We start from the raw sequence: 13,418 nt of genomic DNA, 5'->3' as shown, positions 1-13,418 counted from the left end.
AAAAGAGGGAATTGTGATGTGGAGGGCTGGGACATCCTGAAAGTGCCGAGAAATTTTTACCTACGTTCTCTTGTTCGCTGAAGATTCTTCAAATTCCCTCTAACTTCGAAACCCCACCAAAAACTGGTTTTTTTCATGACTTGAAATTATTTGAAAATAGTGGCCCAAGGTTTACTCGGCCAAAGGTTAAAACCTGAAAAAACGAGGGCTCGCTACAAGTCGGTGAAATTTTATTATCGCATTCTTAACATCTCCCCCCTTATATACAATCGAACCTATGTATTTCGAAATGTCGAGTTTACCTCAAATAAAAAATTTACAAATTTACAGTCTCGATTAAATTAAAAGGTAAGCGATATATTTCTGTCCCTTTGCGAAACATTTCACATGTGACATGCGCGCTGAACCTCTAACTAGTTCGGGAATGCTCGTATTTCCCTCTCGTCTACTATACGAAACGTTCCGATGTATCGAGGACATGAAAGGGTCCCCGACGGATATTGTCGTTAAATATATTTTTTTCAGACATCTGGTGTAGTGGCAGATAAATGAAGGTTGTGGTTCGAAGCCACTTTTGACGAGTATGACGCTCCAGGTTATTGCTGGTGTCCTGAGGCACTTTCGACGTTATTTTACGCCACTTTTCCTTGCTGAGCTGGTGTCGGTTGTTTTACTTCCTTTGTGGCTCCGGGAAGATCTTGATTTATCAGGAACACGAAGCGAAGACCACAAATCTGTAAAAGAAAAAGTGAATCTACAATCAATTATTCAAGATCTTTATTTATTATCTAAGAACTTTATCACCAGGGGTATCCCCTCACTGCTTTTTACTCAAGCTCTCAGGTAAAATAAGTTTTTTTTCCCGAGCTGTTCTTTGGGTTGTTGAAAATTGTTGTTCATTGAAGACAGGAATATACCAAATGGGAACAACGATAGCTATGTTTGCAGAACGAAAAAACGAGTTAAAGCAACCAAATAAAAAAATAATTTGGGCTAATATTTTGTTAAAAGCAACAGCCAGGACATAACATGAGTACATGAATTCAGCGCCCCGAGCTGCAACAGTTTTGGTTACCATGGTGAGCAGAAAAGTTTTAGCAACTTAATTTATATTAAAAATTAATCTCTGATTTGGCTTACTTTGCATGGAAAACAGTCAAAATTTTACTATTCACAACAAAATGCAAGGTAAGCAGTAGAAGTCAAATTCTGGCCGGTTGTTGTTTACGCACATCTCAATATTTCACTCATTTGACAGTACCTCAAAAGTGGAGTTGTGGTGAAGCCTCGCTTTGGTACCAATGACGACGGGCTTGCCATCTATGTACAGCGGTCTTCGACCTTCGTTGATAACACAGTATTCACCCTCACTACGAAGCTTGATTACCGCCTGTGAATCAAGTCAACGACTTATAAGCGATAAGACTCGCCTAAGGAATTAATTTTCTTGGATCTAAGTGGCTGTTGCACCTCTTGAAAGTTACCTGAAGCACAGGTGATTTGGTACAGCTAAGGGTGTTGGGTCAATTTCTCATTGAGGACCAAATGGAATCAGGGAATGCATTGGTTTAGCTTTTCTTCGCTTAGTGATTCGTAGAGAAAACTTGCGACACTCTCTCGACCAATCATGTTCAAAATTTAAACCAAAATGGACTTGGCGACCCACGTCGCAGTTTCCCGCGCTTGAAGGCGGTCACGTGTCTTTTGAGTTCTTATTGGTTCTTTGCGTTTTTCAACTCTGACCTCATTGGCTGTTGTAAATAATTTTGGTTTGGTTTCCCGACATTCGATCTAAAAGCCTTCTAATCCAAAATGCACCTTTTTAGGGTACTAAAAGGGTTGTCTGTCGACGATTCAAAAAGAGCTCTTTAAAATACATTGAGAAAAAAATTCACCATCAAAAATAGTAACACGGCCTAGTAACTTTCACATAAATGCAACCACTTGCCTACACTTTCATCGCGCGCGCAACCGGCTAAGCGTGTCAACTACCCGCGTCACGCCAGGTCGGAGACTCTCTTGAAACTGTTGAACACCCGGCTTCAACGCCATACGAGATCTCCCTTAGAGCACTACGCTTACCTGTCGCCTTGAGATTTTCCATGCGGGTCCTTCAAGGGACAAATCAACATCAACGTGATTGTCAGCTGTAGATCTTCCGACGGTGATCTGCAACCAAATTAAATGGATACCTCTGTTTATGTATTAAAGTGACCGCAATAGCTCTTCTGTGCCGTAATTCGAGACATGGTAACTAAATAAATAAATACAGAGATTGGATGACGAAGAATTTAAAATCCCAATAGGTGAGAGAAAACCCAGTTAGCTATTTACAGAGTGCGCTGAGGTTCGTCTCCCAAACAACGGGAATCAAGTCTAGTTGAGTAGAATTCTTGGAGAATTTTAAGCTGGGTGAAATGGAGGGATCAAATCTGCATTTCACTGTTTTTTGTGTGTGTTTGTGTGAAAGCGATTTAACTCTCGTTACTGTTTAACGTTTGGTTTTGACACCCACTTCTTAAAAACTGCTCCGCGCGCAACCATGAGGAAAGAGCAAAACTACAAGTGCTACAGTGACCCACGCCATCACTTATCAGAAATAGAGCTTAACCGCTGAACCACTTACCTCTCTAGACCGCATGAGGTACCTGACCAGTCGCCCTCTCAAAACTGCAAGTGTATGAGAATCAAATTCGCTAGCTGGTGTGACTGTGGTGCCTGCAGCTGAGAACAGATCAAAATAAAAGACTGACACTGAGAAAGCTGTTAATAAGGGTCATCACTGATTCAAAAAAAAAGAAAAAGAAAGAAAGAAATTACTTCCTTGCAAGAAAGTGGACACGGAAAGACTATCCGGTACAAGAATATTGTATAGACCACTTTCATAATTGGCTGCCGGATTAATGTTCCTTTTGTCTAAATTTAAATTAGCCCTTCTGGCCTCGCTTGAGATAATGTATTCTTTTGAATTTCGTACTGGAGAACGAGGCCAGAAGGGCTAATTTAAATTTAAACAAAAGAATATTAATCCGGCAGCCATTTATGAAAGTGGTCTATTGAACACTTGATGGGCATTTTTCCGAAGAAAACTTTAACAACTCGTGGTGTTCTCATGGGAAGCATGTGAGTTCAAGAATAAAAGTCCACGTTTAAGCTCTAGACGAGGCTCTATCTTAAGTTCTTGCTCGAGACATTTAACTCACTCAGAGTGCCTAACATCTAATTCCTGCTTACAATATCACCCATGAATCACACAGCAAGGTGAAGAGAATAAAGGAAATAATTGCCAACCTAGAAGCTTTGATTGGTAAACGAAATCTCCTTGTCATCTCTAAAGGAAATGTATAAAGAAGATTTGGAAAATATGGATGGTAATGTTTGGATGAACGGGTTAAGGAAACGCGAAAAAATGTTGAGTACAACCAACGATGGAAACTTTTGTCGGCTTCTCGTGATATTTTGCTCGTATCCATTTAAACTCCTACATGTAAATAAAGAAGGGCCTGGGGTTTAATCTGGACCTTTCCTCTTGGAGTTTAACGCACAAACTGGTAGGCAAATTTTACACTACAATTTTGTGGGTGTAATTTAAGAATACTTAAGCATCATCTTACTGGTTGCGTTGAGTTTTTCCACAATAACTTGCCATAGAGGGATCTCTCCTTCTAACAGGCGTATCTCTCTCTTGTTTCGTCTGTCGGCCAATGAAAGCTCCTGTTCCAAATTATCGTCCTTAGTTTCTCTGATAATTAAAAATGAAAAGGAGATGATAATCAAAAAAGTAAAGATGAGGGGTGAACTTAATGCAGTAGGCTCTGTAGGTACGATAACTCTGATTTTCCCAAATAAAGGAGTCTTCTTTACAACCGTTGTTTGGTGTAGTGACACAGCACGTCACACCCAACACTTCGTGGGGCTGAAAGCGTGTCGCGTGACAAGAAAGCGAGCTGCGTGACAAGAGAAACAACGTTCGTGATGAAGACTATTGCTATGGAGACTACTTATCGATTCTTTATCGCTACAAAGAGGTGGATGCGGATAGTGCAAGTACGTTTACTTACAAGAGTTCAGCATCATTAATCTGTTCCTCAGCGTCCGAGAAACTCACTGCATGTTCTGCCGTGGAAACTGTAAAAAGAGCAAAACTTTACAACCTTCTGCATAAATAGATAAAACAGGGCTCGAAAAAACCCCGTCCGGTCGTCCGGGACAAGTAGATTTTCCCTTCGGGCAAGTAACTTTCTCTCCTTCCTTGCCCGACGGGCAAGGACCCAGCGGGCAAGCCGTTTGCCGACTAAGTTTTGATAACGATTTTGAGAAGCCGAAAAAAGGTAAGCTTTAGGCCCAAGGGTAATCAAGTGTTTAGATGACGTTTGACGAAAATTACAATTTATAGCGTTGTTTTGTTGATTGCGTGACGCGCGCTCACGGCTCAGAAGTGGTTGCCTAGCACGTGATCAAAATCTTCCCCGATCAAATTTCTTTCCAGGACAAAAATTGCCGCGTTGGAAACGAAAACGCTGTGTTTATTTCTTAATTGTAGCAATTTTCTGCGAGAATGTTTCGGTTTCTCTGTACAAAACTTACCTCAACAGCGATATATTAATTAAAATTGTAAAAATTGTACGTGAAAACTGAGAAGTCGCATATTTCTACCGCGAAAACGAAGCTAGCACTTTGATGCTAAAATCCAGGTAAAATCCAGGTAAATCTCTGTTCATGAATTATTAATTAGTTTGAAAACTTGGGCAAGCAGGGAAGTGCCCCGGGCAAGCAAAACTTAAGGGTTACTTGCCCAACGGGCAAGCTGTAATTCAAATATTTTTCGAGCCCTGTAAAATAAATAAACTTTGATAGCTAACACAATTACTAGTAACCCAGTAGTTTACATTGTGGGCTGTAATAAGAAGAATTATAAAACTAGATTATCAAGAACAGCATGCACATAAATATATTCAAAACGTTCTAGAGATAGTAAAATGTTCACGATCTGAATTACTTTGTAAAAAATTGTTCACTAAAAGTAAAACTGAACTGCTACCTTGAAAATGAATATCAAATGAGTGGCTGGCTTTGCAATGTCTATTTTTACCTTTGAGTTTATAATGTCAATGTGGGGAAACTGGCTAACTGTCTGAATAACTGAGTGACTGACTGTCTGATAGATTGCTGACTGATGGATGGCTGATTACAAATTGGCTGACTGACTGATTTACTAACTGACTGGTGGGATGACTAACAGCTCCAGGAATTACTGGATTAGAGGCTGACTAACCAACTGACTGCCTGCCTGCCTGATGACTGGGTGGCTCACTGACTGTCTGGCTGGCTAAATTACAGATGACTGGGTGGTTGAACAGCTGACTAACTGACTGACTGACTGACAGATTACATAGTAACTGAGTGACTGACTGTCTGATGAATGACTGACTGACTGACTGACATTACATAGTAACTGAGTGACTGACTGTCTGATGACTGGCTGTCTGAATGACTGACAAACTGATTGACTGACTGTCTGACTGACTAGTGGATTAACTGGGTAACTGACACATCAACTAACTAAATGACTGCTGACTGATGAGTGTTGGTGCACTGACTTGCCAGCAGTCTTACTGACTGGCTGGCTGATTGGAAAATCAAATGTATAACTTGGTTAATTTATTTCATTACCTGTCTGATCAGAGAGGAGTTGATATTGACGCATCAGAAGCCAGTGATTTCTTAATGCCTTAGCTGACCGACACTGGTGAAAAACTGAGGGGTTTTTATCCAACAAATCTTGGAATAGTTCTAAGGAGGCTGGGCTGTTCTAAAAGAGGAAGGCAAAGACATTTTTGTAAAAAAAAATCTTAGAATACCCTTTTGACTAAACATTTAGGTATCAGTTACACTTAAAGATCTCGATAAGAAGTGGAATTCATTCCAGAATGGTTGAATGCATCACTCAAAACTACCTTCAACTTTAAAGGGACTCAACAGTGTAAGTTTGATAAACACCTGAGAATGCGAAAGAAGTAAGAGGGGAAACATTGTAGGCAAAGATGAAGAAGATTCCAATGGATTGCAAATTTAAAATTTTTCAAAATGCACAAACTGTAATCTGCAACATAACTCCTACAACCATTTACACCCTAACATCAGTATGCATATTCTCCATACTGTTCTCTATACATTTCCTAAGGTACTGAAAAGGAGAATTTGTTTGACAATCAAAGTTTCTTAGGTTGGTGATCATTCCTTTATTCTCATGATCTCAAAGAATGACCCAGTAGTGTTACTGTGAGGAGAAAGTAGATGTTGGTCACTCTTGGGGTTTAAATTGTTAATGCAAAGTACTTGTTTAACACTTGCTCACCGCTGGTACATTTGCCAAGATCTGTTCCTCTTCTTTGCACCAAAGTGCATTGTTCTGTGCTGAAGCAATGACATCTGCGGGAAGCTGTTTCACAGCAGTAGTTGCTAACCTTTGATTGGATTCCACAGATTATGATTAAATTTCTCAATATATTGCAGCAACAACCAAAGAAAAATTAATTTGCAATTTTAAAAATTTTCAAACCAAAGAGAACTTTAAGCCACAACACCTCAGGGTTGTTGCTTAGCACTGGCTACCAGCGAAATTTTCAGAAGAAAAGGTGGGGATCACCATTTGGATTTTTGGCCAGCAATCATTTGGTAAAGCACAATGAGCACTTCTGAGGTTACACAGTTACAATTGTTTGCCACCTTTGAGCCACATCACTTGAAATTTTAGCCCATGGTGCAATTTCTTAGCAACTCTGACACCTAGGTGACACCTTTGATCTCACAGATTTTAAGAGAGAAGGGCAGTTGGGTACCTGTTCATAGATGCTAAAAAAGGGGTTTATTTCAAGCATACATGCAAGTCTTGAAAATATTTCATATATGCGAGTTATTGTTATGCTTTCAATAATTATATCCTTTTCTTAACAAACTGCTGATCAAGATCCTTGAAAAATTCTTTGCACATCTTGAAACTCCATTTTCCTTTCCTGGAAAAATTGCAACTTAGGCCACCAAACCCAGTTCTTGATTTTCGACAAAAGTTTCAAGGGTAGAGAATAGAGTTTTAGGGCATGACTGTCAACCTACTTTGGAGCCAATTTTCAAACATCTTATAAGGAAAAAAAAAAAAAAAAAAAGAAAAAAAACACAAACCTTGACACTACCGGGTCATAAAGAAGTTGGTACCATCTTTCTTGAATTTCTTTTTGAGTGAATCGACAAGAGAACTTTATCCCAAGATAAACAGCTGTCAGATCATTTGTCTAGAAAATAATATTATTGGGGCATTGGATACAGGTAACTGCAAGTTCATATGTCTATCAAAGTTGAGGCTACTGTTTCACAAAATTTTCCAGGTGAAATAAGTCCTTTAACCCTTTAACTCCCAGAAGTGATTAATCTGTAACTTCTCCCTACAAAATCCATACATTACCCAGCAGACAGGTAATGAGAACACTCAAACTTATCAGGTAGAAGTTGTTATCTTGATCTAACACCAAATTCTCATACCTAATGTACAAGGAAACAAGCAGCAGCTAGAGGGGAGAATTAACAATCAGATCTTGGGGGTTAAAAGGTTCACTCCTCAGATCTAATTAGTTATTCTCCCAACGGACTGCCATATATTTCCTTGTAAATTAAATAGGAGAATTTCTTTGTAAATCAAGATAACACTCTCTAGCTGACAATTCTCTGTTCTCATAACTTGTTTGTGGGAAAATGTATTGTAACTACAATGAGAAGTTACAGTGTACAAGTTAATAATAAATGTTTTTATAATAAATTTAATACTTATATAGTGCAAAATTCATTATAAGTATATGATCTAATGTGCTTAATCAATTCTGGGAGTTAAAGGATTTTTTTGTAAAATATTAGATGAGGACTAATTATCTTCTACTTTAACTCTGCAAAATATTTTCAACTCTGTAAGTAATTAATTTTGTAACTTTTTCTTGAATTTTGTTTCCTACCACCCACGCCACCTAAGCTTTGAACCCCTTATCCAAGGTGCACTTCTCTTTTGTCAATTTACAGAAATTCCGCATCACTGCAGGTTTGCCCCCCAACAGTTCACCTTCAATTTTCAACTCATTTCATAAGGACACAAGATGTACGATTTAGATGAAAACTGATAAAGGTGAGGGTGATTCTGTTATATTTGATTGGGTGAACTCATCAAGGTGGGGGCAAACTAGAAGGGTGTAAAGACTTCTAAATACCCTTTCATCTAACTGTAAGCTTCCCCTTAACAAAGCCCCTTTGTACTTCTAGAGATGAAATACATATTCATGATAAATTTGTCAGTCTTACCTGCTGAACTCCAGTAATAAGGGCAAGATCATCAGCAGGTCTCCATCTTCCAAAGTCTTTATTCACTTGAGGGTTCTATTAATAAGAGTGACAAATTGTTTATACCAAATACCAGATACAGAATTTAGCATTATTAAAAGTTATTGGTGCTTCATGTACATGTACAGTAAATGTGATTTATATTCTCACTAGTGTTCTCCTTTTCAGGTGCTAACATGTAAAAATTTACCCCTGATGCACCTCTTATTTTCCTCTGAAGTTCTGCCTAAAATTGCTTGGAATTCTTCAAAATTCAACAACGAAGAGGACTGCTTTAAGGTTTGAAAATTTCTTTTGTCTGTCATGCTTAAAATAAGGGAGAATACTGTCATTAAAGAAGAAACAGAACGGTGATGTTGAGTCTGCACTAAACCATGGGGCCCAAACTGCCTGAGTTTAACCCAGTTTCCATAGCATGAAGCGACTGTTATCATTGCTCTCCTTGGATAGGATGCCAGTCTATTGCAGGTTACCCAGGTTTTCTTAATTTGCAATCTATGGAAATATCAAAGTATGACCACACAATGATATGAATAATACTTATAATACTTACTTTGCTTTTTCTTTGTTTCCTTGAGGAGCCTTTACCTGTGGGCTGTAAAATTCACATAAAAGATGTCTTACTTCAGGGAACAACTTTTAAAAGTGAACCCCCTCAGAGCTAAAACTGTCCCCTGAACATGGGTCTCTCTGAAGGTAAACTAACAAAAGGGCATGCAAAGGGGGACAACTTCATGACTATTAAAAGTGTCCCTCAAAAGAAGGTGTCCCTTCAATGAAGTGAACAATACAAAGGATCAGAATATAGAATATAGATAGACTATGCAAAGGAAACTTCATTAAGAGGACAATGGCATGGCTACAAAAAGTGTCCACTGAAAAGAGTTGTCCTCCAATGAAGAAACACATACAAACAACCACTATACATGCAGGGGCATTTTTCAGTCTAAGGCAAAGTTTAAAACTCTTGAATAGAATAGATCTTTTGTTTTGTACTCAAAAGTGCTACAGCAGAATAAATGTGTTATGGTGAGGGTAAGCAATGGGATTTTATTAGTGACCTTAAGCAGTCAGGACGGCAACACCAAGGAAGACTTCGATTAAAAAATGAATTTCTACTCTTAGTCAGAATTTCAAAAATGGCTGCATGAGCTTACTGTCTCATACGGCGCCACAACTCAACTTCAGCATGACGTATAGAAGTAGCGTTGAGTTCCAAATAGAAATTAAATTAATTTGCCGTCATGGTTTTGGTTCGCAGACGATGCAAATTTTGGCGATTTCATGTTGTTGTTTTGCATAGGACGGCTAAGAAATGTACAAAGTTTCAAAATGCACATGCTGAGCTATTGTTCTGCCAATTAGATGTCTTGTTTTTCTACGTCCTCGTTGCTGTTGCCGTCGTGGTTGCTTAGGTCCCTATTATAACTTACAATGTTAAGAATGATGTGGATTTTTTCTTTTAAAGCCACCAATAGGATCTGAGCTAAGCATCTGCCTAACCTGAAGCAGGCTGCTGTTTCAAATGAGGTACATATTAACAGTGAAGCAAGCAGCTTCAAATCCCCAAGAAGGAAGAAGTCAAATTGTCATACACTTTCTTTTTATTCAGAGGCTTTTGTATGTTTGCCAATATTGTGAGTTTCTATTTCTATTCACATCCACCTTTGTCTGAAATCATTGACACAGTTACACTTTTGTTCCTTACCAAAGTTCTCTTAGGTATTTCTTTTTCCAATACAGTGACATCGCCTCTTTGTTTAACCGCCTTTTTAAGACTACTCTCAACCAATTCATCATCAAACTTTTTTCGTTTTATAGAACGTGAAGAACTTCGACGAGGAGTACTTCTCCCGGCCCTTCCTGATGGTCGTGGAATAGGTGCTGGGGGATTGGGAAAAGTATTTGTTGGAGGCAAAGATGACATATTTTTTTTCCCTTTAACCCTGCAATCAAAATAATAACCATAATTTAAGAATGGCAGGGAGCCAGATCTTAGGTGACTTTCAACTTCCCATCTTCTTTTCCCTCTGTTTTACAAATGAAATCAAGACATCTTGGAGGAAGAATGTACCAGTCTTTCAGAAGTCACTACAAGCTTCTTTATTAATCGAGTCCATATATCTTATTAACCAAGCGCAAGGGCTGTACTGGGAGAATATCGGCCCGAAGTCTTGACAGTATGGACCGAGCGCAGCGAGGTCCGTACAAAAAAGAACGAGGGCCGATACTCTTCCAGTACTGTCCCAAGCAAGCTTGGTTAATAAGAGATTTATCATACGACTGAAGTTCAAAGGGACACAACTGCGGTATCATTCGGGACCATTCGGGACAGTGCCCGGTCCAATACTTAGAGAATATTGGACCAGCAATAGAGCATTTTGATTGGTTGATTTTAGTATTGGCCCTTTGACTGCTCGAGTCGTGTAATAAAATCAATTACTGAAAGTTCATGAGTCTAACTTCTTATATAACATAAAAATATTTAAAGGTTGGTGTCATCAAAAAAAATAAATAAATAAAAGGCAATCTATGACTGCATGTGCCTGCTGTTGTATAGATGTAGAGTGCTGTAGTAAAAGCAATGTAATGCAAAATGCAGAGGGGTTAATGAACAGTTCTTGTTGCTGCCAAACTTGTGACAAAAGAAGGAACTGGTTAGAGCAGAGTTTGTATACCAGTAAATTAACAGGCTGGGGACAGGGCAGGAAATTAATAGAAATGCATTAAATGTGCATCAAATTCAAACTCTGCCTCTTCTTCAAAAGTTTGCCTCATTATAAGCTCTACATACCTGGTGCTATCGATTTATCTACTCCTCCCGAGTCCGAAGGTTTAAGGCTTGAGCCCTGGCCATGCCACCTTTTTTTTGTCTCTTTTTTGTCATTTCTTTTCCCTTTTTTTGTTTTCATTTCAATTTAATTTCTTGAAAGGATTTGTTAGGTACGTTCAGAGTAAACACACACATGCTGACGTTTGACAATATAGCTCTTGTGTTCAAATTGATACCAATGTCAAAATGTAGAGAGGGGGTCCTGAAAACAAAATTAAACTAAACCCCCCCCCCCCCCAAAAAAAAAAAAAAATGAGTCTGAAGAAACCTGATTAGATTTGTTCAATAATGGCTAGTGTCATAACTAAATTAGGTCGAGTCACAAGAGATGTTATGAGTGTCTCACAACAGTTCATCATTTTAAAGAACCACGAGGAGTTTGGGGAAGATTTACAGACTTACACAACACCACAACATAGTGCCTACCACCTTCCCAGAAGGAAGTCACAATAGGCACAAAAACTTGACCAAATAAAACTCACAACACTACAACCCCTAAAAAGAAACAATGTAATGCCATGTCTCAAATCATGGCAAAAAAATTTGAGGCAAAGTATTTTTCTTTCAAAATCATGCTGGTTTGAAATATTGGAAAAAAGAGAAAAATTCAAACCATTTTAGACACCATGAGGAATGATCGCTTATGACACTGCTGAACGCTGGCCGTGTATAAGATGCCTATACCGTTAAGCAGTTGTCAAAGTTCAGGATAAATAATCTCCAGATTATTGAGTTACTGATCTTTCTATAAACAAAAAAAGAGACTACAAACGTATCCTTAGAAATTAGTCCGCAATGCCGACGAGCAGTTTTACGTAACGAGTGCTAATGGTGAATAAATATCCACGTGCCTATGGGTTCTGCATGATGTTGACAAACACAATCGTATATCTCCTATGACCATTAAATAACTCATATGACGATCTACGTAGTTTAGAATGCTATGTAAACTCAATTTAGCGTAAAAATCTTAGGGGCATTTCGTATCAAAGCAAATGCTTCTCGAATGAAATGCTCGCATGTGTTCACTGCTTAAGTAGAGATTGATTAGTTCGATATCTCTTGATCTTTCCCACTCAAAATTACGGGTACAGAAACTGTATATTTTCAAAGGTATACCTAACCTGTGACGACGTTCTGATCTCTTCTCCAAAATTCTAGGAAACGGTGAAAGCCGTTCCACAGTGACTCATTCACAAATAGACGCCATATTGAAATGACGCGCTGAATAGGATTATGGGCCGGATTTTGTTAGTTCCCATGCCTAACCTTTTACATTTCCCATGGGAGTGAGACCCCACGGTTGAGTAATGAGAGGCAAACGGAGATGGACTTCACGTGATGAAAAACTTGCGCGAAAAAAGATACTGATAGTAGATTTTTCTCCGTACCCCCTCCAATACCTTTACATCCATCCCCAACTTCAGGGTTCTCCAATAAGACAAGGCTTAATTTTTAGATGAAAATCATGCCAGAAGAAACAAGTGCCCCTTTGACAAATACTCGAGTGACACCACTTGATATGAGTTATAGTATTTATTTGACTGCCTGCATCGCTTTGGGTTTGTTTTTTCATCAAAATACTATTCTGCCTAATTCAACCCTCTCATGACAAAAATCTCCTTAGAAATTCTCCTTACTGTCTGCCAAACAATACTCAAGATGTAAGTTTGGAGAATTTGGTATTATAATCTCCTAATTAATATTCTCTTTATTCTCATCACTTGTCTGGTTGATTTTGTTTTGAAACTGTAAGGAGAAATTCTGTCTTGGTCACTCATAGGAGTTTAGGGGTTAATACTAAAGCTAAATATCTACATGAAATGCACATCATGCCATTATTTAAAAAAAAAAAAAAATTTGACACAGCAGACAAGGCAAATTGATGGTACGAATCTAAGTTTATTAGACACATCCCTAACTTTATAAAATTTTATGCAGTGCTGTAACAGATTATTTTTGGTTCCTGATTTAAGTAGATATTTTATACCTTTAAAACTATTTTTTTAAATTAAAACAATTTACCTTTGCGTTCAACAGTCTGAACCTTATTAATCCCTCCACTCACAAGATGTCGATGGCAATTCTCCTGCTGTCTCCTGTAACTTTCTTATCATGATTAGTTTTGAGAATTTGATGTTAAACCATGTAAGTTAGTAGTAAAGTCTGTTTACGAGCCTAGTGGCCCATTAGGCCGGTGCTT

At 38.4% G+C, this 13,418-nt stretch overlaps 1 protein-coding gene across 1 annotated transcript; it reads right to left on the bottom strand.

The window, feature by feature from the left end:
• Positions 1–213: 213 nt before the first annotated feature.
• Positions 214–12,448, bottom strand: LOC111344142 (microspherule protein 1). Its single transcript, XM_088745313.1, has 13 exons — positions 12,340–12,448; positions 10,091–10,328; positions 8,936–8,977; positions 8,344–8,418; positions 7,183–7,292; positions 6,359–6,467; positions 5,674–5,812; positions 4,062–4,128; positions 3,615–3,742; positions 2,627–2,724; positions 2,083–2,169; positions 1,262–1,390; positions 214–734 (listed from the first exon to the last, which is right to left on the bottom strand). Exons 2-13 carry the CDS (start codon positions 10,307–10,309, stop codon positions 633–635), a joined length of 1,305 nt encoding a protein of 434 aa, XP_088601439.1. The 5' UTR covers positions 10,310–10,328; positions 12,340–12,448; the 3' UTR covers positions 214–632.
• Positions 12,449–13,418: the final 970 nt, after the last annotated feature.

Source organism: Stylophora pistillata, chromosome 14, assembly GCF_964205215.1.
Source record: "Stylophora pistillata chromosome 14, jaStyPist1.2, whole genome shotgun sequence".
In the NCBI taxonomy this organism is placed as follows: Eukaryota; Metazoa; Cnidaria; class Anthozoa; order Scleractinia; family Pocilloporidae; genus Stylophora; species Stylophora pistillata.
This window is presented reverse-complemented; position numbering and strand designations above follow the sequence as displayed.

Bases quoted from the DNA above. Each gene is read 5' to 3' on its own strand.
- LOC111344142 (XM_088745313.1), bottom strand. From the start codon at position 10,309: ATGTCATCTTTGCCTCCAACAAATACTTTTCCCAATCCCCCAGCACCT. The intron at 7,293-8,343 runs GTAAGACTGACA...ATTATTTTCTAG, and splicing joins TTATTACTGGAGTTCAGCAG to ACAAATGATCTGACAGCTGT. The intron at 5,813-6,358 runs GTGAGCAAGTGT...TTCCTCTTTTAG, and splicing joins TCTTGGCAAATGTACCAGCG to AACAGCCCAGCCTCCTTAGA.